Source organism: Dipodomys ordii, unplaced genomic scaffold (assembly GCF_000151885.1).
Source record: "Dipodomys ordii isolate 6190 unplaced genomic scaffold, Dord_2.0 Scaffold99, whole genome shotgun sequence".
In the NCBI taxonomy this organism is placed as follows: domain Eukaryota; kingdom Metazoa; phylum Chordata; class Mammalia; order Rodentia; family Heteromyidae; genus Dipodomys; species Dipodomys ordii.
In genome coordinates this window covers 5,927,626-5,954,479 of record NW_012267315.1, presented here as the reverse complement: position 1 = coordinate 5,954,479, position 26,854 = coordinate 5,927,626, and the positions used below count along the sequence as shown (strand labels likewise).

Below are 26,854 nucleotides of genomic sequence, written 5' to 3'. Positions count from 1 at the left end.
TTATCTCCAATAAACCACCAGAAAAACAGAAGTGGCACTGTAGCTCAAGTGGTAGAGCGCTAGCCTTAAACTGAAGAGCTGAGGGACAGTGCTCAGGCCCAGAGTTCAAGCCCCATGACTGACAAAAAACAAACAAACAAAAAACCAGTTTACCCTTTGACAGTTTATACACTTATGATACAAAGAGGCACTGACATAGAACTAAATAAAAAATTCGGTGACTGCTCAAGGGAGTGAGTGCTGTTTTAGAAAACTTTCTCATAAGTGACCTTGAAACAGAGATAAAGCAGGTAGGAAGGAGCTATCTATGAAGATAAAGAAGTGGTAGGAGGAACTGACAGAATTCTAGGCAGAGCATACAGCTCCTGAGCCTAGCATGTCTTTGGTTCCTTTTTTTTTTTTTTTCCTTTTTGTGCTGGTTTGGATTTAACTGGGGGCCTAGGTGCTATCCCTGAGCCCCTTTGATCTACCACTTGAGTCAAAGCTCTACTTTTGGCTTTTGTGGTTAATTGAAAATAAGAGTCTCATAGACTTTCCTGCCTGGGCTGACTTTGAACCATGATCCTCAGATCTCAGCCTCCTGAGTAGCTAGGATTTACAGGTGTGAACCACCAGTGCCTGGTCTGTGGGTCATTATTAAGATTATGGACTTTCCTGTAGGTGAGAATGGGAAGCAACTGGAGAATTTGGCACTGTATATTCTAATTTCAATTTTTAGAAGGACAGTTTAATTGGACTTTTTGTGGGGAGAATGGAGTGAAGCAGGTAGAATGGGAAGAAGCTATGTGCCAGTCTCCGTCATGATAAGGATGGCTGAGTCCAACGAGAAGTGAGGGGCAGCTGGGTTCCAATTATATTTTATGGATAAACTAAATTTACAGCTCTTCATTCCATAAATCTTCACAATAAATCTATCTCAAGGATTATTTTTCCTCACTTTGCAGATAAGGACACAGATAAAAGATACTTGTTCCAAACCAAAGAACTAGTTATTAATCTAAAATTGACACTTCAAAGTGTCTGAGACTGGCTATATCAGACCTCCAATGTAGGTACTACAACAAAAGAATATCTTAAAGATTATCTGGTATCAGGTGCCTGTAGGAAAATTACTGTTGTACCAGGGAAGAGAGTATCCTGAATTCTTCCCTGAGAGAACTCTTGTCAATGAGAATCAAGACTTGATTGATCACGGAGGGGCTGAGGTATATAGCTCAGGCATAGAGTGCTTGCTCAGCATAGGCTTGGCTTGAGTTTGATTTCCCTGAATGAAAAAACAAAAACAAACTTTCCAAAAAGGGCCCAGTGCTGCATAATGTGAGATGCAAAGAAAGGTCGAATATTCCTTCGTGTTTATTTTCAAATAGATAAAAGTTTCCTACCTGAGTCATAAGTGACATTTTCAGTTAAATACTTAATCGACATGGAGATTCAATTTATGCACATATAAAGGTGCTAGTTTGCACAGTCCCAGTCAGCTCTGGAACTCCAGAACAGAGCTGACTATATGGCCAAAATCCTGGGGCAAATTAATCCAGATAAAAATAGTGATTGGGAGTACAGGAAACTTTCTGCACAAAGTATGTACATTTGACAAGACTATACAATATAATTACAGAGATAATCTATTTTTTGTCATTCTGATAATTTAAAATCTTTTTTCCTGATAGTCTTCTAATATAATATATGTATAAGTTATACATGCAGAGAATATTGATTCTGTTTGAGCCATAATTTACATTTTTCTAAATAAATGAATAGATAATTCTAAGACACTTGGAAGAGGCTCTTCTGTGAAGGAGTTAAAAATCTTACAAAAATACTCCTTAAATTAAAATTTTTCCAGGATATTCATATTAACATCAGTTTCTTTGCTGTACAAATTGAATTCTACCAATTTCAATTCATTTAATTCTAAAATGTGTGAAAATACACATCCTATTTATTTCCTTGTAGCCAAGCTGAACTCTTAGCAGGAAAATGTAATTTGATGACAGTTTCCATCTTCTTCAGGGAGAAAGTTACATGGTACTTGGGTGTAAAAGGTTGAACATAGTGGTAAGTAGCAGCAGCTCTCCCCATCGGCTCTCTGCCTCCTTTAAATTCCACTGAGGATGGCAGTTTGGATGGAGACCCCAAAATCTATTCTGTCCATCTGTTTTATTATTCTTGGAACAACTGTCAAAAGTTGCCCAGGGATCAAGTTGCAAACATACTAATTTGCCTTTGAAAAGTAGGCCCTGGGGGAATTCTGGAACTCTGCTTATAAATTCAGAATCCCATCAACCAGCGAGCCTGCCTTACCCTTTGTGGAGGTATGAGACTTTGCACTTCCAGGCATACATCTGCCTCAAGGCTGGGATGCACTGATGTACTTACATCCCACTTCATAGGCAAATGAAGGGAGAACCACAGGGACTTGGCATCTTAAGGGCTGGCTTGCTCCCTGACAAGCAGACTCCTAGTTTTTAGGAGGCAATCCCTTCATTAATTGTGGGTGGATGAAAGACCAAAGCTTTGTACTAAAGAGTTTAAAGGCATGAACACAACAGAGGGACACACAATGTGTACTCTTTTATATCCCAGGAAGATAGAAGACTGAAGTGAAGCATCAGAAGAAATAAGCTGAAAAAAGATAAAAACCAGAAGCCACTGAAAATTGTACATTTTGTTTTTGTGATTCGAATGAAACAATTACAAAAAGCGCATTGTAACATATAGAATAGCAGATGTGGGTTTGATGGAAATAAAGAGGATTGTACACTGAGAGGGCTATGTAAAAATATCGTAGCATTTTAAGAGCATGCTATTCTACTGGAAACTAACAAAGATGCTCATTTCTCAAGATGACTATGTTCAAGGCACATGCAAAATACAACATACACGTTAAAGTGCATGTGGATTACCAGGTCAGTAGCACTCTGGACCCTGAAAATGAGGAGGTGTTGGGGGGGGTGACCTGCCCTCCCCCGCCCTGGTCCAAATGGTATATATGGAGAGATTTCAAAGCCCAGGACCACAGAAACTTATCTGAAACACAACACAGAAGGATGCACCATTTTAAACTGGTAAAATTCCTCAGTAGTAAACTAGGAAGGATATCACCCCTTTCAAGGCTAACATGATGGCATTTGGTTGTACTCATCCACAGATTACCAAAAAAACTATTCTGCTTTGATTAAATAAATTTCCTTGTATTGCAAATTACTCTAGCAGGGAAACCTTCTGGGAGCTAGCTGAGTATGCTACTGCAGACAGAGCACAGAAGGGATCACCAGTTGGACTTGCTTGCTTTGTCCTTCTTTGGCTTTGCACAATCTCTTATTATAATAAGGCATGTATTATCCTTTTTAGAGATTTGAATAACAGAAAGTCTCACTTTCAAAATATGCTTATAATCCCAGAGTCTACTAAACGTTCTGTGGATGCTGTTTATGGCATTCTGTTCCTTTCAAAGTGGGACAGATAATTAGTAAACTGAAATTTGATTAATGTTGGATTAAGAGGTTCTGATGTCTTGCTGCAATGTGTTATTTCAGTCTGTGGGCACTGGAAGAGACTGTCTGTAGAAAGCTGTTCCTTCCCATTTCCAGAATGGGAAGATGAATTTTAAAACTGACTTTATTAAAAATAGAGAATTCAATCAGTATGTAACAGTGGGTACTGTCAGATTCAGTTTTTTTCCTTTCTTTCTTTTTTTCCTTTCTGTTTTTTATTTGCTTTGTCACTCTGAAGCTGAAACCAATAAATTAACAAAGAGAAAAATAAAAAACAGAAATACAGGTGTTCCTCCAAAAATGCGATGGTGAGCCTTTCCTGGCTAAAATGTAATAATTTGGCATGGATTTTTTATCAAACAGCCTCCATTTTCACTGAGCTCTAGTACAGAATTTTGAGAATATTAAGAACTTTTCTAGAAACAAAAGACCTGTCTGGTATCAATGATTAAGCCTGTGAAAATGCTCAGTAGATATTTGAATGAAAATGTTACACTACTTTGTGCTGTTCAGTGTTGAGGTTAGGGATACCACTTTTACTTTTATCAGGTTTACAAAAGGCCAGTAATGGTCAGACTTTAGACTTTAATGTATTGGTGGCCAAATGAATCTACATTTTTTCCTTGTCTCTGTTTTGAAATTCATAATCTTGTCTACTACTGAAGAGTGTGGAAGAATCAGGAATATCGCTCCCTTTGAAGCTGTGTCATTCCCGAAGTAACCATCTAAATGCTAAAGAAATATTGTCATTTATGGAATGACCTTTTGTTCTTTGAATGTAACATTAATAAATGTTAAATGCCTAGAAATCCTAGCTGCACTATGAAAAAGGTAAGTAGGGTAAGCAAATATCTTTTTGCATGCTTTTGACATGACGACCATTTCCTCTTTTCTAACAGCTTTCTAATAGCAAAATGTATTTGGGAACAACAGTGGAATTTGTGTCATCATGACCAAATGATTACGGTGCAAACCCGAGATTCTTCTGGGGCCCAGCAGGCTTCTGGTCCCTATGGAAACGAAACCTCTGATATTGTCCTCCACTCAGCTGGAGAACCAGCGCCAGGAGGCTTTTGTGCTCAGTGAGATTTCTTCCACAACCTTCCCTCAACAGATCCTAGTGCTTCCTCCCAACTCCTTTCTAATTGAGATGCAAATTAATCTCTCTGGCTGATTACACTTCCCTTAAAGCGACTGACAAATGCAGCTGTAACCAGAGTTTGTGGACTTTCCAACAAGTGACTTCAGCTGTCAGTATTTGCATTCAAGGCCTAGGCCAGCCCCTCCAGGTCTCAGAGCTCAGTGAGCTTCCTTTGGGCTGTGCAGGCGGTTTATTTATGAGTATAAAATTTACATACAATTAAGAGTTTAGTAAAGATCTCCCAATCTCTGATCTTGCTAGCTATGTCCTTTACCATGTAGAAACTCTGTAGTTTAATGCAGTCCCATTTATTCAACCTTTCTTTGATTTGTTGTAGTTCTGCACCTTTCCTTAGAAGTTTCAACCTGTACCAAGGAGGCTTAGTGTTTCCCCTATCCCTTCCTGTAATTTTCAGGGTATCTGATCTTACATTGAGGTCTTTGATCCATTTGGAATTGATTCTAGTGCAAGGTGATATATAAGGATCTAACTTCAGTTTTCTACATATGTATAGCCAATTCTGCCAAAACCATTTGTTGAAGAAGAGGCTGTCTTTCTTCCATCCTGTGTTTTTGGTCAAAGATTAGGTAGCCATAGATCTGTGGATTCATTTCTGGGTTTCCAATTCTATTCCATTGGTTCTCAGGCCTGATCATGTGCTAGTACCAAGCTCTTTTTTATAACTATGGCTTTACAGACAAGGGCCTCATCTACAATAAACTTAGAGCTCAAAAAGTTAAACCCCCACAAACAAATCCTCAAAGAAACAATAACCCCATTAATAAACCAGCTAAAGACTTAAAGAGAGACCTCTCTGAAGAAATAAGAATGGCCAATAGACACATAATGAAACGTTCAATATCTCTGGCCCTAAAAAAATGCAAATCAAAACAATATTGAGATTCTACCTCACCCCAGTTAAAACGGTCATTATCAAGAAAACTAATGATAACAGATGCTGGTGGGAATGTGGCCAAAAGGGAATGCTACTACACTGTTGGTGGGACTGTATACTTGTTCAGCCACTCTGGAAAGCAGTATGGAGGTTCCTCAAAAGCCTAAACATAGAACTCCTAACATGACCTAACAACCCCACTAAACATAGAACTCCTAACATGACCTAACAACCCCACTCCTGGGCATTTGCCCAATAGACCACAAACAAGGCCACACTAAAGACTAAAGCTACCAGCACAACCATGTTCATTGTAGCATTATTTACCACAGCTAAGATATGGAACCAACCCAGACGCCCCTCAGTAGATGACTAGATCAAGAAAGTGTGGTATAAATACACAATGGAATTGTATCCTTCCTTTACAAAGAACGATGTGGCCCCATTTGTAAGGAAATGGAAAAACTTGGAAAAAATTATATAAGCAAAGCAAGCCAGACCCAAAGAATAATAGGTTGTAAGATTTCCCTCATTTGTAATAACTAGAATATGTCCAGGATATTCTTAGCAGAGGATCACAATAGATCAATAGTTATGTGCATATAACCATATAAGATGATGCTTATAGAAATGGAAACAAGAAGAGTTCAGAACATAAGAAATTTGAGCTTTTTTGGATACTTCTTTTTGATCTTGGACTACAGAGTTACTTCTCTCCAAGAAGGCCATAGCTCTAGTGGCAACACTACATTTCCTTTCTTATAAGTTTTGACTTTAAAAATATTTGAATTTGGCCGGGCATTGGTGGCTCACACATGTAATCCTAGTTACTCAGGAGGCTGAGATATGAGGATCACGGTTTAAAGCCAGCCAGGGCAGGAAACTCCATGAGACTCTTATTTCCAATAAACCACTCAGAAAACCAGAAGCGGTGCTGTGGCTCAAGTGGTAGAACGCTCACCTTGAGCTGAAGAGCTGAGGGATAGTGCCCAGGCCAAGAGTTCAAGCCCCATGACTGAGAAAAAATAAAATAAAATAAACATAAAATAAAATTAAAAAATATTTGAATTCGATCTCTTCTCCAATCTAACAAACACAGTTAAGAAAATGAGACTAGTGAACAGATTTTTTTTTAAGAAAACGAGATTACTGAACAGACTTCAAGGTTATCAAGATTCTTATATTTTAAAAATAAAATATACAGTCAGCATTCTAATTTACAGTATTTTTACATTGATGCCCTTCAGTAACTTCTTGGTGCAGTGATATTATTTACTTATTAAAATTTTGAGGTAAAGCCTGGAGCTGGTGTTTTCCACATGTAATCCTAGCTACTCAAGAGGCTGAGATCAGAGGATTGCTGTTTAAAGCAAACCAGGACAAGAAGGTCCATGAGACTATGTTCAATTAACTACCAAAAAAACCCAGAAGTAGAGCTGTGGTCAAGTGTTAGACTGCCAGCCTTAAACAAAAGAAGCTCAGGGACAGTGCCTGGCCTTGAGTTTGTCAAGCCCCAGGATTGGCACACAAAAAAATTATTTTTTTTTTTTGGTGAAGTTTTTGAACTTCTTAGGGATTGGATCCAGCTTTAGGCCTGGTTGGGCACTGTCTCTCACAGTGAATTATGCCCATAAAGTACCCATTCAATTAAAAGAAAATCTCACATACGATCAAAATTTTTGGAAGAAGTTACCTATAATGTGGAGAATTTAAGTTTCCAAAACTTGTTTTTGTCTTGCAATTCAAGACCTCAACTGTGTAACTGGGAGGCCAGTATTGGCGTAAGAGAGGCCTGTCTGTGAAGGAGACAGTCCTTAGGTGAGATAGCTGGGGTAGGCTGAGTGCATATGCCACAAGGAAGAACTGAAGGTGGCAGAGTGACCCACAGGAGAATGTAGGGCAAAGTCACAAGAGAGGGAAGTGACACTCCTCCCTTTCAAGGCCTGCAGGGAGAGAAGGCCTCTCACTGAAGATGGAACTAAGAGAATGGTACTGAGGCTCTTCTGGTTATTTCCCGAGGCACAGATAGCATCAGCTTGCTTTCTCCATTGATTCTTATAGTAACTTTTATTGAAGGACTGTATCTTGTCTCACAGAGATAAGTCAGTTACTTATCTCTGGAAAATTCCCTGTTGAAAATTTCACTGCACCATCCAGTACTTCCTTTGGGACTCATTTCTTGGGTGGTTTTGACTGTATAAGTGAAGGAAGAACAGTCTCGTAACCTTTATTTTAATACCTGTAAAGGCAAAAAGTATTTCCTAAGACCTAATTTCACAGTGGAAGGTTCCTGTTTTTCCAATATTAGTTTAGGCACCAGGCTGGCAATATGATGATAACACCTGCAGCTTAAACTGGGCTCTCAGCAAGGACAGCTCAGTGTTTCACCTGGTTGGCCCACCAGTTCTCTCAGAGGGAGACTAGCTGGCAGGATGCCATGGTGATGACACCAGCACTAGGACCTGACACTACGGCAGGGACTATGGTGCCAGTGAACATGTGTCCTGTGAGGAGGCCCAGCAGAGTGGGAGGCTGAGCAGGGTCAGATGTTCTGACTCTTGAGAAGAAATTAAATATGTAGGTTTTAAAAGATGTAAAATCTCCCCCACTTTTTCACCATGGCTGACAATTTTCAGGTTTTTTTTTTTTTTTTTTTTTTTTTGGTAATGCTGGGAGACCAAGGACAGATCAAATAAAGTCCATCTAAACTGATTTCAATATGCAGGCAGTTGGTTTTTTTTTTTTAATCAGTTTTGAGGGGTTTTTTTGGGTTTGTTTTTGTTTTTTTCGGTCGTGGGGCTTGAACTCTGGGCCTGAACGCTGTCCCTGCGCTCTTCAGCTCAAGGCAAGCGCTCTACCACTTGAGCCACAGCGCCACTTCTGGTTTTCTAGTGATTTATTGGAGATCAGAGTCTCATGGACTTTTCTGCCTGGGCTGGCTTTGAACTGTGATCCTCATATCTCAGCCTCCTGAGTAGCTAGGATTACAGGTGTGAGCCACCGGTGACTGGCCAGTTTTGAGTTTTCAATGTTTGCCTTGACACTGAGCAAAAGCTGCTTCCTGGTTGCCTCTACCCATTGATCCTAGTTTTGCAGATTGGTATCCTATCCAAAAAGGTCTCGGGCTCCAGAAATAATTGCTTCTTGATTCAATCACTCCCACATGCCTAATTTCTCTGGATTGGCTCCAGGTTGGTTGAGATCCTTCTTCAAATCTGCCTTCTATTGTAACACACCACATATGGATGGATCCTTGTGGCTGTAGGAACACAGCAATGGGGCCCTAACTTCTCTGAGGGGACCTTATGCTTCTTGTGCTGCATCTCAGAGAATGCTGGTTGTACTTGCAACTACATACATCCCCTCTTGTCTCTCATCTCAAAACTGTGGCTATCAAGCCACAACACCCTCCTATTGCACTTATATTACTAGTTATCCAAACCTAAATACATGACATCACAGTCTCCCCTTTTCAATTCCACCTTGTTTCTCTGTACATGGAAGTTTCATTTATTGAGACCACCTTATTTTCTGACTTGCCTTGAGTCAGATTAGTACTCTTCTCATCTTTCTTAAAAGTAACAGTCTAATAATTATGTCTATACCTGTGCAAAGTTACTGATAAATTTGTTGAATGGAATAGCTGGGCAAGCTACAACACAGAAATTGCACCAGAAACACAAAATCTGATTAGTAGTTTGTGAATTATTTCTTTATAGATCTGGCCACAATGAAGTCACTCATCTCTCAGAAGCCATAGTTCTCTCTTATGTCTGATAGATTATCTTGATAATTTATTTTAGATTTTCCACAAATTACTTATCTAAGCTTCTTCAAAGTTCTAAAAACTTAGTAATCTTATCAAACAGTGTGTTTGAGTCATCTTATTCTTTCGGAAGACTCATGAGCTATTTAATAATTTATTCTAACAATTTTACAAGGGATCCACACAACATTTAAAAATTTGTTGGTTAATCCAATTAAAAAACAAGGAAAATATTTTTCTGTTTCCAGTTTGGGGTATATCCTTTACTCTATATGAAGACAAGCTAATAAATAAACAAACCAGTTTTCATGGTTCTGAGCTATTGCTGTATATTTGTTCTGCAAAAAGATATGGTTGCCCCTGAATTAGAACCTTTCTTGCAGAGGCCAGTTCTCTACCTCTTTCTCACCCACTGTACTCCTCTCCGCTAAAAAACCTTTTTCTCCCTTCCCATTTTCAGAAGATTTAACAGTGCCAGAAGATGGAGAACCCATGAGGATTCTGTTCACAGTGCTGATCTGATAACAAATGGGCCAAGAGTTTCTTCCCTAATCGCAATGGACAGATTTTAAATATGCATTTATCAGAGACTACCTTCTTGTGCAGCCAAACACCGTGGTTGTTCTTTTATGGCTCCCCCTTTTCCTCCTCAAATAAATAAATTTTATAATTAAAATATCACTTTGTTAAAAATCTTTCATTCCTTATTCGTTTTTGGAATCTGGGCCCACCCATAGGAATATGCTGTATTTCCTCTACTCGGTTTTTTTGCATTGTTCTTCCCAAGTATTTGGGGGTACCATTCTACTTTTATTTTTCTCCTAGTCATACTTCATTACTTTCTGCAACACTCAAAGTTGGAAGTCTACTCTTTTAAATTGCTAGGAAAAGTAGTAGTTTCCATTGTTTGTTTCTTGTATTCCTAGAGATGAGATCATTTGCCAGCCAAGAATTCAGAAAATGTTCATTGTTTTTAGGACAGAGAGAAAGAGAGAGAGAGACAGACAGAGAGAATGACAGACAGAGAGACAGAGACAGAAATAGAGACACAGAGAGACAGATAGAGACAGAGAGACACGGAGGGGGAGAGAGAGAGAGAGTGCGCGCACTGGGTCTTCTTCTACTTCTACTTCTGGCTTTTTTGGTGGTTAACTGAAGATGAGAGTCTCATGGACTTTCCTTCCTGGGCTGGCTTTGAACCACCATCCTCAGATCTCAGCCTCCTCAGCAGCTAGGATTACAGGTGTGAGCCACTGGCACTTAGCTTAGGTTGCCACTGTTTTAAATTCAGCCTTTCTCCATATATGAGGACTTGAGATTGATGAACTTTAGTCATGGATTAGACCATCCAGTAGTATATGTCTTTCTTGGTCACTTTACTGAAGGGTAATCTATAACTCCTCCTTCTCATCCTTTTTTTTTTCCTGTGAAATCAAGCTCCCCTTTTCTTTGCCCCTATCTCCTTCCTTCTAAATCTATCCTTTACCTTTAAATACTCTACAGTGTTCTATCTACGACTTTTCTTTGACACCCTCTATCTCCAGCAAACCTAGCACTGAATCAGTTCATATCCTGTGTAGGTATCAATCCATCCCCTTGCCACTGCCATAAATCAGCGCCTCTTGGCCCCTGCTCCTCCCTTCAGAACTCATTCACAGCCCGTTAAATGCTTTTATCACCGCTATGTTCTCTGTGTGTGCCTGTGTGTACATGTGCACATCCTACACTTGACATATGGATGCAGCTGTCATTTTCAAAAGTGATGTGCTCCTTAAAGATTGGTTCGTAAGCAAAAACTGTCCTCTCTTTTGAAATACCTTATTCATATTTCAATTCCTAATGTTCAGGACAGTGAGTGGCATATTGTAGGAATTCTTTAAACATGGACAAATGCATGACTAATTCTGAATGGCAACATACAACATATAGTATGGTAAAACTTCTTTTCTAAGGTTCATGGAGATGAATAGGAGAAATGAAAGATCTGTCCAGGAAGAACTAAAGACCCACTGGAGAAGAAACAAACAGGGTTGTCAGATCTTTATGGGGAGAGGTCATTTGTGAAGATATTATAAATTGGGATCAGAATTTAGAAATTATATTTTGAGGGATATGAGAGAAACTTTGGTACAATCAAATGTATATGTTAATGGAAAATGAAAGTAAATCTCATTTGTGAAAGAATGAGGCACAAAATCACTTTTTCTTAGGCAGCCCAGGACTCGCCACCAAATGCTGATAGTTCTAGCTACTAGAGAGGATGAATGGCATTGAGACTATTGTTCTATTGAAGTGGACATTTATTTTAAAAAGCCACCATCTGTTTGGTTCAGGGTGAACTGCTCCTAATGGGCACGCCACATATTGTGAGACAACTTTTTCCCTGAAACAAGTTATCTGACAAGGGGAATGAAAGCCCTGGCTTAAATGGTTTTGGAAACTTTTATCAGCCGACCAGGGCTTCATTTTGGAATCTTTAGTTGGCTTGGAAACTGTAAACATAACACGTGGCAAGCTTCCCATTTGCCATGCTCTAGGCATAGGAATAGGCTTTCTGCATGCCCATGAGGGATAGAGAAGGCAGATGGTAGGTGAGTTGGCTCTCATCATCCAGAAGAGCCGTGGCCACAGGGATGAAGGCTCCACATAACAGATTTGCTTTAGCCCACGGGGGAAGTTACAGGAAAACCCAGGAAGGACAAAGAAGCAAGGCTGAAAGCACCCTACAGAGAGTGCCTTCCCAACACAGCCCTACTGTGTTCACATTTGGTGTTGTGTGACCATGTAAGACAATGGTATTTTTCAGTCTTCTATGGGCCTTTGCTACATAGTTCCAACTGTTTGATCAGTTAGCCAAGAGAACACCAAACAAGAACTCCTTTGATATTGACTCTAAGCTAGATTTGCTGTTCAGAAAAAATAATCCAAAAAACAAGCAATTTTGTTTCAGTAATGCCCCCTCCCCCAATAGACAGCTTAATCAGAAATGCTGTATTTCTTTGAATATCACTGAACAAAATTGGCACATTAATTGTCAACATTTCTATTTCTAGTCAAGTCTTACATTAACCTGAATCACAACTAACCTTATTCTATAGCAATTAAATATCAATTGTTAGCTAGGAGGGGACAAGGAGGTAAGCAAAACTCTTCCAAAGTAATTCCACTGACTTTTTTCTTCATTTGTCATTGGGTTCAATGCCTGGCTATGTATGCTTGACACAAAAAAGCATGTGTTCCCTCTGTAAAGGATTTGTAAAAGTGAACTAAACAGAATGATTTTGTTGTTGGTGTTGGTAGTCATGGGGCTTGAAGTTGGGGCCTGGATGCTGACACTGAATTTTTTTTGCTCAAGGCCAGCACTCTACCACTTTGAGCCACTGTACCACTTCTAGTTTTCTGGTGGGCAGTTGGGCTTTGAACCACAGTCCTCAGATTTCAGCCTCCCAAGTAGCTAGGAATACAGGCATGAGCCCACAAGCACTAAGCTTAGAATGACCTTTATTCACAGAATAGTCAATCTGTCGCCCAGAAAGGTAGTGAAAGAGATAAAATTAGCAGTTTGAAAATATGTCTTACTTAACAATTACAATCTAAATTTAGAAACAAAATGGTAGATACAGGGCTGCTTATAAAAAATGGAGTTTTCTTTTCTTTGTTATCACTCAAAACTAGTTAATATCTCAAGGCTACAGGTAAGAACAGGGGCAATATTGTAATGTGAACTCAGGACATCACCCTTAACTAGGGTAGGCACTCTACCACTTGAGCCACACCTCCAGCCCTTTTATTTAGGTTATTTTGAAGTTAGAGTCTTTGCATCTTTGCCTGACTTTCTAGGAATGTGATCCTCATACTAATGCCTCTAGTTATGTATCTAGTTTATTTACTACGATGAGGTCTTGCTAACTTTTGTGTCTGGGATGGCCTTGAACTTTGATTTTTCTGATCTCTGCCTCCTGAGTACCTCAGATTACAAGCATGAGCATCTGGTTCAGATTTTTTTTTTTGGTCCCTTAATTAAACTTTTGTTCTTGGGCAGTGTACACAAACTGCTTCCTTCTCAGTTGATTTGATTCATATACAATACAGTTTTACCAAGGAATATACTGCTAGGCCCTAGGAAGGGAATCAACTCTAGACACTCAGGTAGAGAGTCCAAGGCATTGCTAATCTTTTGAACCCTTAGGGGGCTTGCATGCATTTGGCTAGAGAGCCCCTAAACTCCTTCCACTGTTTTCCTCCTCAGCTAGTCCTGGCTGTTCACTCCAGGATGCAGTATGAAGATGAGAACTTCTCAAGGAGAAAGAGTCAAGGAGGCTTCTTTATGACTGCCAAGAGCTAGTTCAAGGGCTGTCACAAGAATCCTGATTAACTTGAGCATTGTACCTAGAAAACATAATTTTGCCACTCAGGAATACTGACTCTGTATCCTCTGGTCTGAATGTTGCCACTCTTTCTTAAGAACAGCTTGTCTCATCCTCCAGTCTTTGCCCAGACACTCTGTACTTGGAGAGACCTCCTTGCTTCCCTGTCCCTTGTTCACCCCAACTCTCTGGTTCATTTCTTCACAAAACATCCTCAATTCCTTTGTTTGTCTTCTTTGTGAAGCATTTAAGTAAGAACCTGGTCTGTTCCTTGCTGTAGTCCCAGCTCTTAGCAGACAGTCCACAGGAACTATTTGTTTGATAAATGGATAAATTTAGACACTCATAATTAGATTTGCTAGGTTATTTAGTGTTTTTCAAAATTCAAGTTTAAGATGTGTCAATGAAGCAGTAAATTCCGGGTATGTGCAGCTATGGCCTAATCAAATGGATTTCGACTTTGCCAAAATATGTGTGGATCTGTGTGTTTTAACAACACATTAAAGGAATTGTTAGCTATTAATAATTGAGGTTGGCACATATATACAGTATAGAATTTATTAACCCTCATCCACATCAATAGCTTTAGTCTTGATGTAATTCCTTGAAAAGTTTTTAAAGTGATATGTGCTTTAAACTTAAAAAAAATATTGTTTTCCCTAAACCTGACTACTCCGAAGATGCCATACTAATTCAGTGTTTAACACAATAAAAAACATATATTTTATGAGCCCTTTGGTAGGTAGAAAAGGAAACATGACAAAAATTATAATGGGTTTGTATAAAATGGTATTTCCTTATTTCTAAGTGATTTTTTTTGTCAGTCCAACATACTTGACTTAATGGATGTCCAGATCATCCTAGTTGACATGAAAATGGACTAGCCAATCACCGAATAGGTCTCTTATTTCTGCCTTCATGCTCCCTTAAAAGCATGCTAAATAAATACTCCGTGCTAAAGGCTAAACTGACAGCCGCCATAAGATTAAGTCTAACGTGCTGTGTAAAATTCTGCAGAGAGTGCCATCACCAAACCTCCCCACCAAAAGTGGAGAGAGTACACAAGCAGGAATAATGTGGCCTGGCTCCAAGGCAGGGACCTAATAGGATGGGACCTAATAGCTCTTTTTTACTACTAATTTCTATGATAATTCTAACTTGCCACATGGCAAGTCTAAGGCAGAATTTAAGTCAATGAAGCAACAAGGATTTTAATGAAAGGAATTTTTCATGAACTGTATTTGTTTACATGTATCATTCACTCTACACCCACTAGCAAAGTATCATTCAGATAGGTTGGGGAAAGTGTACTGAGAAATGTCAAACACAAATGTGTGTGTGTGTGTGTGTGTGTGTGTGTGTGTGTGTCCCCCTAGGGCTTGAACTCAGGGCCTGGAGCTTGAGTTCAGGAATGCTATCCCTGAGCTTTTTTGTTCCAGCTTAGCACTCTACCACTGAAGCCACCTTTCCACTTCTGGTTTTGTTTTGTTTTTGTTTTGTTTTTGGTTAATTGGTGATGAGAGTCTCAGAATTTTCTTGCCCAGGATGCCTTTAAACCTGGATTCCAAGATCTTAGCTTCCAGAGTAGACAAGATTACAGGTGTGAGCCACCAGCACCCAGCCACAAAGTGTTTTTAATCACTACCAATTACCAATTATTTTTTATTAGGAGGTTGGATGGCTTTATAAATATCAATTTTATATAGTCACTATCTTAATCTTTTCTTTGTAATTAGAGATTATACTTGAAGGATTATAGCATGCTAATTAATGTTAGTAAAATTAGAGAAGTTATTCTGTTTTTAGAGACAAGATCAGGAATTAAAGGAGTAAGAATTAAAGATTAGGGAAGATTATGGAATTAGTCCAAATGCAACTTCATTTAGGATGCCTTCTCTCCTCTCACCATGTGCAATTTCTCATTTCTCTGGCCACCCAGAACTCTATTTGCACTTGCCACATTTTTTTGATATGTTAGGGACATTTCATTTGCTTTTGGGTTCTGGAGGCACTCTGAATGAGACTGCTATATTCCGCTCAGCATTCCATTTTATACACAATGACCTATGACACAGAGGATGGATAAAGAAACAGACTGAACCTGGGGAAAATACCTAAAGAAATGTTAAGAAAGTTGCCATGAGTACCTCATGATAGTCAGAGCTTCTCAGGTACAGACTTATGTGAGTAAACTATGAATTAAATTCAAGTATAATAGAGCAGAAAATAAATAAAAAGCAACAAATGGTATGAAAATCCCAGTTAGTTTTAAAGCAGACTAAAAAAAATTCTCTCTTTCCTCTAACTCAGTTTGTAATACTTACCCATCTTGAAAATGTTCCAGGACTCTAGATTCTGGGAATGTTAAAAGGTTACCCATTTTCAGTGAAAAGATACAAGCTCTGGTAAAGTGGGATGAGGCACTTCACAGCTCTGCTGGCATTGATACACGTGGCACATATAAGGCTTGGCAGCAGCTTCCCACTCACTATGGCTCCATCAAACAGAGGCCCAAAAAATGGAACCTGTTGATTCAAAACAGAAGAAAAACCACTTACTTTTAAAAAACCAGTGTCAAGCCAAAGATAGGAGAATAAATGCTTGACATCTATGTGCTTCAATGGACATACAGGCTGTCACTCACTGGGCAGACTTGACCTTCACAGAACACAGGATGTGGCTTTCAAATCAAGAAAAGCAGGATTACTATATAAGGCTCCTCTATGAGGAGTTGTGTTGTCATGTATAGAAACGGCATTATTCTTTCTAAGTGCCTACATCACGTGGATGATGCACAGTACACAGACATATTTCAGTGTACCCGACTAGCTTCATATCTGCCTGAAAGCAACTGGAATATCTGTAACATTCTTGTCATGAATGTGAGATACATTAACTCTTAAAGGAATTGGTGGCCATTACTCTCTGGTCCTACATACAGTACTCTTTCTTTCTTTCTTTCCTCCTCCTCCTCCTTCCTCCTCCCCTCCTCCTCCTCCCCCCCTCCTCTTCCTTCTTCTTCTTTTTTAATTCCCATCTCTGCCTTAAAGATCCTGCATTATCCCCACACTTCATTTTGATCAAGGCTTCTTCTTGATAGAGGCTTTCCTTTGCTGGACCCATCCCACAATGTAGGCATCCTATAAAGTGTTTATGATACTTCTTTTTAGTTTCTCCCATTTTATTACCCCTTAGGACTTTATTAACTGGATTCATTAATTTCAAGTTTGTTAGCATCATAAGATTAGGGACTAGGCCCTTGGCTCTTATATTCATTCATGCTTTCATTTCCTTATTAATGTATTCACAAAATATTACACCTGAAGCACTATTTTATTCAACTAAGAAGTATCAATGGATAATGCAAAAATCCCTTATTTCAATGAGTTTACATTTTTTCAATGTGTTAAGTAGTAAAAGTTCTGAAGTGGGAAAACAGAAGGGTAGTAAACTGTTTTGGGGTGGGTGTTTCTAATTGGATCATAACAGTTGGTAGGGATAAAGAAAAGTTGACATTTCTATAAATGTCTGTAGGAAATAGGCAAATTAACCACAGTGAGAACAACTGATAGAAGAACATTGTCAGCAGAAGAACAACAAATGCACAGGACAAAAGCAAAGTGGAATTAGTATGCTTAAGTAACAGCAAGGAAACCACTGTCAGGATCCAAGTGAGTGAAAAGAAGGGAATCCATGCAGGTAACAAGAGAAGTGTAGGATTTAAGAACTTTCTGGGGGAATTTAAGGGAGTAGAATTTGGGATCTAATCTACATTTTAAAGATACTGATCTGACCAGTGTTGGGAATACTGCAAAGGGAAATTGTGGGGGAACTGTTGGGGGAACTACTAACTACTGAATTATCTAGCAGGAGCTGATGATGAGGATGGAAGAGGGGAATACCCAAAGGAGCAGTTCTATACTTGGCATATAGTTGCAATGCAAATAACTACTTAATGAGAGAAAATTACAAATATCTGAAATGAGCAAAATCAATGAATGCATGTCTCCAGTGTAGGTCATTTGACTTTTCCCAATAACTGTTTTGCACAGTACCTTTTTGTGTGGGAGAGGAGCATAGAATGTGTCATGACCAAATAGTTATCGATAGGAACTCAAAATTGGCTAAGGTGGGAGAATCATGAATTCAAGGTCAGCATGAGCAAGATCTCATCTCAAAATAATTATTAGAATAAAACTGACAGGCTCACACCTGTTATCCTAGCTACTCGTGGGGCTGAGATCTGAGTATCACAGTTCAAAGCACACCTAGGCAGAAAAGTCCTTAAGATTCTTATCTCATAGAGAGAAAAATGAGGAAGGGGGTAACAAGTTTCACAAGAAATGTACTCACTACCTTACTTATGTAATTGTAACACCTCTGTACATCACCTTAACAATAAAATTAAAATTTTAAAAAGATTCTTATCTCTAATTAATCACATAAAAATCCAGAAGTGGAGATGTGGCTCAAGTAGTAGAGTGCTAGCCTTGAGCAAAAGAAGCTCAGGGACAGCCCTTAGGCCCTGAGTTCAAGGCCCAGGACACACACACACACACATACACACACACACACACACACACACTCTCTCTCTCACACACACACATACACACACACACACACACATACACATACACACATACTTTCTTTCTCTCTCTCTCTCTCTCTCTCAAACACACACACACACACACACACACACACACACACTTGACAGCTGGGTACTGGTGGCTCATGTCTGTAATCCTAGCTACTCAGGAGGCTGAGATCTGAGGATTGCTGTTTGAAGTTAGCCCAGGCAGAAGAGTATGTGAGACTCTTATCTCCAATAAACTACACAGAAAAAGCTGGAAGAGGCATTGTGGCTCAAGTGGTAGAGTTCTAGCCTTGAGTACAAAGAAACTCAGGGACAGTGTCCAGGCCCTGAGTTCAAGCCCCAGGAACAGCAAAAAAAAAGAAAAAAAAAGACAAACACTGGATGAGACATTTATATTGAAAACTACCAAAGAAAGCACACATAAATTAAAAACAACCAAAATACATACAAAGATGTACAATCTTCATGAACTAGAGATTTTAATATTAACATGTCAATTCTTTTGAATAATGCCATAAAAATATAAAGTTTATAGAAACAGATCTCACAAGTAATATAAAGAGAAAATCTTTAGTGATAGTAGCCTAAATGGAATGATATATCACACATACATACATATACAAATACATGTAATACCTGAAACCATAAAAAAGGAATAGGAGCAACATTAGGACTCCTTAGCATAGGTAAAAACATACATACACAAACACATACATATACATACTTACATACATACAGATAGTATGAGTCAAGAGTAAAGTGAGAAGCTCTACTACTTCCTCTTACACTTAGATTTTAGTATTCTGGCTCAAGATATAGACAATCAAGCTCATGTATGTCTACATGAGTATACACACACATATATACACATATACATATACATACACACTGTATGTATATGCACATATATTTAAATGCTGTATGTGTATATATGGCCATATGTACATATGTATGACTAAAGCCTGGCTATAACTATGATTTTGTCATGACCTTTGATAAACTGGCTTTTCTTACCTGCTACAAGTTAGGAAATACATGTGTAGACCCTACCATGCCCTTCTTGACTAACAGCAGTACAGCTCTTGGGGGAAGCACAAACTTCAAAAGTGAAACCCAGGCCTGGGTCCAGACTAAGATATTTTTACACCCATTCTAGAAGGCATCAGAAAGGCTAGGTGTGAATACAAAGAAAGGATTTTGCAGAGAAATGATGACCTTAAAGTTCATGTTACATGACTGTCTATGCCATTGTAGGTAGTTATTGGGTCTTATGCAGTGACAGGAAATCTCAATTTGACATGCAAGAACTAATCACTTAGGAACTTTACTGAGATACATGAATTCCAAGCAATGTTCAAATTCCTCACAGGTAACCTACAGCTCCAGAATCAAAATATCACCATGTGTGGGGCTACAAGAGCCAATCCAAGTTGAAACTATAAACACAAAGTATGGGTGGCTTGCCTTATCCAGTTTGGTTAGGCACACATCCCATTTGTGTTCATAACAAAGATATGGCCATTATTTTTTAAGAATTATTTTTTATTTTATTGTAAAGTAATGTACAGAGGGGTCACAGTTACATAAGTAAGGTAATGAGTACATTTCTTGTCAAACATTGTTACCTCCTCTCTCATTTTCTCTCCTCCTCAACTCTCCTCCCCCCAAGGTTCATTTCCTACATAATGTTCTGTGAGTATTGTTGTTGCACGGGTTTACCCTTTGTCCTTTGTCTCATTATTTTGTTATTTCCCCAAATCAGATAAACGTATATACAAGACACAGGGTACCAAAATAAAAAAAAATGAAAACGGGATAAAACAAAGGAAAAAAGCAAGCAAGAAAAAAATAACTTCACACAGTACATTAAAAACAACAACAACAACAAACTCCTGTTTCCATATCTTGGAGTTCATTTCTATTAGCATCATTTTATATGACCATATGCACATAGCTATTGAGCTATTGTGATCCTCTGCTAAGACTACCCTAGACATATACTAATTACTACAAATGAAGGAAACCATAGAGCCTATCAAGCATTGTTACCTCTTCCTTTGTTTTTCCCCTACCATCCCTTCCCTCCCTCTCCTGCGCCTAAATTGTAAAGTTCATTTTTTTAACAGTGTCTTGTGCATCTCATTGTTACAATGGGTCAACCTGTATCCCTATTTAAACATTTTGTTTTTCCTTTATCCTCCCCAAATTAGAGAAGTGTATATACAAGATGAAGGGCACTGACATCAAATACAGTGAAAACATGGGTTATACCATGGAGGAAGAACATAGAAAGAAACAAAATAATCACATGGTACATTACAAATACATTAGAAACAATAGCAAGAAAGAAAAAACTACTTGTGTCCCTATCTTGGGGTTCATTCGCTTAACATCATTTTATCTGGTCATATGTACACAGCTTTTGACCTTTTCTACTTATCTCAACATATACTAGTTATTGCAAATAGGGAAACCATGGGACCTATGTTTCTTTGGGCCTGGCTTATGTGTATATATATATATATATGTGTGTGTATATATATATACTATATATGTACATATGTATATATGTAAATATGTGTGTATATATATATATATCACATTTTCTTGATCCATTCTGGTTCCATATCTTAGCAATGGTAAATAATGCTGCAATAAACATAGTTGTGCTGGTAGCTTTAGTATGGTCCAGAAAGAATAGTGCTGGGGGGGGATTCATTTTTTGAGCTCTAGGTTATTTTTGATATGAGGCTTTTGTCTGTTATATAGCTAGTGAAGATCTTCTCCCAATCTGTGGGATTTCTATTTCTCTTGCTAGCTATATCCTTTGCTATGCGGAACCTTTGTAGTTTAATGCAATCCCATTTATCCAGCTTTGATTTGTTCTTTCTGGATCTTTATTTAGGAGGTCTTGCCCTGTGCCAAGGAGTCCTAATGTATCCCCTATCCCTTAGTGTACTACTTTCAGGGTATCTGCTTTTACCTTGAGGTCTTTAATCAATTGGAGTTGATTCTGGTACAGGGTGATGTGGATTTAACTTCAGTTCTCTATACAAGTATAGCCAATTCTGCCAGCACCATTTGTTGAACAAGACTGTCTTTCTTCCATCTGATAATTTTGGCTCCCTTATCAAAGATTAGGTCTATGGGATCATTTCTGGGTCATCAATTCTATTCCATTGGTCCTCAGGTCTGTTCATGTGCCAGTATCAAGCTATTTTTATAAAATACAGCTTTATAATAGAGTTTGAAGCACTATTTTTTCCTGCTAAGGATTGTTATTGCTTTTCAGGGTCTTCTATTATTCCATATGAATTTTTGAATTGCTTTTTGTATTTCCTTAAAGAATGTTGTTGGGATATTGATGGGTATAGCACTGAATTTGTAAATAGCTTTGGGCAGTATTATCATTTTCAAAATGTTAATCCTCCCAGTCCAGAAGCATGGGAAATTTAGCCATGATTTTTGTGCCTGGCTTTTTGGCACTGATTTTATTATACAAGAGGAAGGTAATATAGTACATAGGTTTAGAATTTGAGTGTCATGTGGACTTTATGTATATGCCTATAATATAAACACAGAACTTATACACAGAACCACACAAATACAAATAGCTTTTATCTAATAAGCACCTGCCTACAGGAGTGAAATTTTTTCAGTTCTTAGAGAGATTCACTCTACCTACATTTTAGAAACAAGTGCCCTTGGAATACATTATACTCATACCAGCTACAAATGTATTTAGAGCCCAGGAACAATACAATGATATACAAAGTGGCTGGAAGAGCCAAATACCACATTAATCCTAAAAGTTTGTTGCAAATAGTCCTGTCTTAATGAGAGGCAAGGTAGGAAAAACATACAGGTTTTGAGGTGAGGGTGAAACTTTTAAGAGGAATGTAAGATAGGTTTTAGAGAAAGAGCATATTTATGTCCACATATTTCTATGTCTAATGAATAAATCTATTCTCTAAAATAAAAAAGATAATTTTTGTGGAAAAATTTTAATCAGGGAATTCTAAAATTTTGCCTAAAGAATTTTTTTCCTTTTTTAAAAAAAATTGTGAAAATACCGTACAGAGGGGTTACAATTATATGGGCAAGGTAATGAGTACATTTCTTATCAAGCATTGTTGCCTCTTCCCCTTACCATCCCTTCTCCTCTCCACCTCCTGTACCCCCCCCCCCGCCAAAGTTGTAAAGTTCATTTTTCCACGTAACGTCTTATACACCTCATTGTTGTAATGGTTCCACCTGTAACCCTATGTAAACAATTTTTTCCCTTCCCCTCCACAAAATTATACCAACAACAAATACAGTTAAAGCAGTGCTTATACCATGGGGGAGGGACATACAAAGCAACAAAGAAATCATCTTATAAATATGTTGGAAACAATCACAAGAAAGAAAAAAAGTTTGAATCCTTATCTTGGGGTTAATTTTGCCTAACATCAACTTGTCTGACCTTTTCTGCTTGACTCAGACATATACTAGTTAATGCAAATAAGGGAAACCATGGGACCTATGTTTCTTTGGGTCTGGCTTATTTCACTTAGTATAATTTTTTCCAAGTCTTTCCATTTCCTAACGAATGGGGCAATGTCATTCTTTCTGATGGAGGCATAGAATTCCATTGTGTATATATACTACATTTTCTTGATCCATTCACCTACTGAGGGGCATCTGGGTTGGTTCCATATCTTAGCTATGGTAAATAATGCTGTTATAAACATAGTTGTGCTGGTAGCTTTAGTGTGGTCTTGTTTGTGATCATTTGGGTAAATGCCCAAAAGTGGGATTGCTGGGTCATAGGGGAGCTCTATGTGGAGTCTTTTGAGGAACTTCCATACTACTTTCCAAAGTAGTTGAACAAGTTTACACTACCACCAAAAATGCAATAAGGGTCCCTTTTGTCCACATCCCCTCCAGCATCTGTTGTTATTACAGTTCTTGATTATAGGCATTCAAACTGGGGTGAGGGGGTATCTCAGTGTTGTTTTGATTTGCATTTCTTTTACAGCTAGGGAGGTTGAGCATTTCTGCATGTGTCTATTGGCCATCCTTCTTTCTTCTTCAGAGAAGTTTCTCTTTAAGTCTTTAGTTCACTTATTAACCAAGCAATTGTTTCTCTGAGGATTTGTTGTTGGGGATTTAATTTTTTGAGTTCCAAGTATATTTTAGATATGAGACCCTTGTCTGTTGTATGGCTAGTGAAGATCTTCTCGCAATCCGTGGGCTTTTTATTGATCTTGCTAGCTATGTCCTTTGCCATGCAGAAAAATATGGAACACTTCACAAATTTGCATGTCATCCTTTCACAGGGGTCATGCTAATAATCTTCTCTGTATCGTTCCAATTTTAGTATATGTGCTGCCGAAGCAAACACTGCCTAAAGAATTTGAAGACTACATATACTCTTTCTGGGCCAAAAATAAAAAACAGATTTTTACATGCCATGTGTTGGATAGTTATTTATTTGGGTCAAATTTCTATTAGAGGATATGGAGGAATACAGAGATTTATAAGCTGGAGCTCTTATATATAAGTAACTTGCAATAAAACTACAACTATGTATTCAAGAAGAAGGAAAAATAAAGCTTTAGAGAGAATATAGGTGAAATATTCTGAAGTCACGGCATCCTTTTCTAGTTGAGGAATACAAGGGGAAGGTTTTGCCTGCATCAGAGGTGGTCATGACTAAGTGTTAGCTGTAATTCATGCTGGAAAAACAGGTAAGGCAAGCAGTATAAAACAAGAACAAAAAGATAGGATGGAACTAGCTGCCTTTGCTAGGGTAATATTTAGTACTAGTTAGTGATACATGGAAGCTCTGCAAGTTAACAATTAAAGCATAATTAATAAAACAGAAAGAATATGGAGAAGGACAAAGAACTGCACAGAGTTCCTGAGGGACTACCATGAGCAAAATAGGAAGTCAGAGGTGGAGCCACCAACAGAAGGCAGACAAGTGGGGAGGCCTAGAAGTAGACATGCAAGAAAAAAAAGGAACTTTGAGAACAGATCCATTGGAAAACATATGGAGCATCAATATCACTAACAGATGACTGAAAAGGCAGAACAGCTGATGTGAGACACTGGATGAATGTGTAGCAGAGATCATCAGCTGAATTTCTCAATTCTATGCTACTATATTTGCCCACACTCAGCTCTTCCACTTGATGTCCTGATAATCCAAATGAATGCAATATGGGGCACTTGGTAAAATTCCCACCTTTACTTAATGAGAGGCTTAACACTTGTCTCTACATGTAACCAGAAATTCAGACCTAGTGGAGAGGCTACAGATCTTTTAGGTGATCCTTGCAAATTATGTGGCCAGACACCAAAATGGTAACGTTAGAAAGTCAGATAGGAATGACTGAATACATGTCTTTACTCTTGGAGAAAAATACATAATCAAATATTAGATGTACAGAAAGGATCTGTGAAGGTAATAGTAATTGCGGTAATGACCACAATCTCTTTGACCAAATCAATGGTAAGAAATATTGTAATATTTAATTAGAAAACAAACCAGATTAAAGGAAAGTACTTATGAAGAGCTTCTGTACATCTGGCAGATGGGGCATGTAGAGAGTTATCCCGTGTTTGAAAATACTTTTATAACTAACCCAGGTTCACTTTTAAATAACACAAAAACTACCATACCCCAGGTAGTGGAAGTACCTTTCCCAATTCCTTGGTCTCACCTTATATAAAAACATTGCTACTATTCATTACTTAGCTCTAATACATAATCATTAAATGGTTGTTGATACTATTTGAAACATACTATTATCTGTTAGGCCAATTAAACATAAGAAAAATGAAAGATTTCACTTTACCTTCAATTTTTCCTTCTCTAAACCTATTCCTTTCTTTATGTAGGTGTATATTTTTCCTTCTTTTCATTATTTTAATATCTAATGCAAGAAAGTCATGCTGGCCAAATTCTCTTGATTTTTGTTTGATAAAGTCTCTTTCATATTTGAAGAGCAGTTACAATGCATATAGAATTCAAGGTTGGTGTTCTTTTCTTTTTCTTTCCTCACTTTAAGTACACTAGTCTGTTCTCTTCCATACTTCTTTTTTTTTTTTTTTTTGGTCAGTCTTCGGGCCTGGACTCTGTGCCTGGACTCGGGCCTGGACTCTGAGCTCTTCAGCTCAAGGTTAGCCCTCTACCACTTGACCCACAGTGCCATTTCTAGCTTTTTCTGCTTATGTGGTGCTGAGGAATTGAACCCAAGGCCTCATGAATGCAAGGCAAACACTCTACCGTTGAGCCACCTTCCTAGCCCCTCTTATATACTTGTTGAAAGGAAGTCCTACATAATTCTCAAATCATTGCTCCTCTGAGACCTCTGAGGTTTCCTTCATGATTTTCCTCTTGCTTTTGGTTTTCTCTATTTTTGTAAAGGAGCCAGGGGCGATGATGTATGTCTGTAATCCCAGCTACAGCTACTTGGAAGGCTGAATCCAAAGAATTGCTTGAGTCCAGGAGTTCTGGGCTGCAGTTTGCTATGCCGATCAGATGTCCTCACTAAATTCGGCATCAGTACAGTGACTTCTAGGGAGATGAGGAATAACAGGTTGCATAAGGAGAGGTGAACTGGCCCAGGTTGGAAATGGAGTAGGTTAAAACTCACATGTTGATCAGTAAAGGATAGGCTCAGATGTATATATTTTGGTATTTATCCTATTTGGTGTTCTTGGTTTTTCTTAAATCTGCAGTTAGTGTCTGCCATAAATTATGAGTTTTCCTACAGATTTATAAGATCTTTTATAAGATCTGAGACTTTGTTTTTAAGTTGTAGTTTCCTGTCATTATACAATATCCTGATTACTGGTATTATATCCTATGGATACTATAGCTATTATACTATATCCTACTGATATAGAAGTTAAGATATGGAGGAAGGGAGCGTTTTACAGCCCTATGAGCCTGTGCTCCTCAGCTGCTGAGATATTCACAAGTGCTTCTCAGTTTTGGTTTTTGTGCCCTCTCCTTTAATAGGTGAAACAAGAAGGCTAGGGACTTTGGTATTTTTCTTTACCCATATCATGTGGGTTTTGTTAACATATCTTCTCTTGTTAAGAATGGAATGTTTTAAATGGATTTAAAAATGTTGTTTCCCTATCTTGCTTCCAATGGATGAGGGGATTTTCTATTTTTATTGTGAGGACCTTACAAGGATTTAGAAGGAAAATTCACAAAAGTGAGGCTCTACCTAAGACCCTCCCTACTTTTTATTTTTTTACCTTGCAGGGTTGTCCAGAAAGTGGCCAATTACAATTTTCTTACCCGAGTACTGGCCCTACCTTTAGTAATTACTGTTCCGGAATCTCAATTCTAGTAAATTGTGTGTGATCCTTTGTATCTGCCTGTTGGCCCAATATGGGAACAAGGGCTTGTCCTGTGACTTCAATACTTGTAAGTGTTGTTGTTTTATTGTTAGGAGGATAACAGTGACTCTACAAAACTCTCCTCAGGATGGAAAGACACCTGAAATTAGCAGCCTTCTTCCTTTGCATCCTTTCACTCTGTTTATTTTCTTTGCAATATTTATTCTAATTGGAATGTTTCCTGTTCAACC

General features: G+C 38.3%; 1 protein-coding gene across 1 annotated transcript in view; it reads right to left on the bottom strand.

The window, feature by feature from the left end:
- Ralgapa2 (Ral GTPase activating protein, alpha subunit 2 (catalytic)) overlaps positions 1-26,854 on the bottom strand; it is a 304,448-nt gene that overhangs the window by 65,344 nt on the left and 212,250 nt on the right. The window contains exon 37 of the mRNA XM_013027112.1: positions 16,064-16,191. Within this exon, the coding sequence (XP_012882566.1) occupies positions 16,064-16,191 (128 nt within the window). The remainder of the gene's footprint in view (positions 1-16,063; positions 16,192-26,854) is intronic.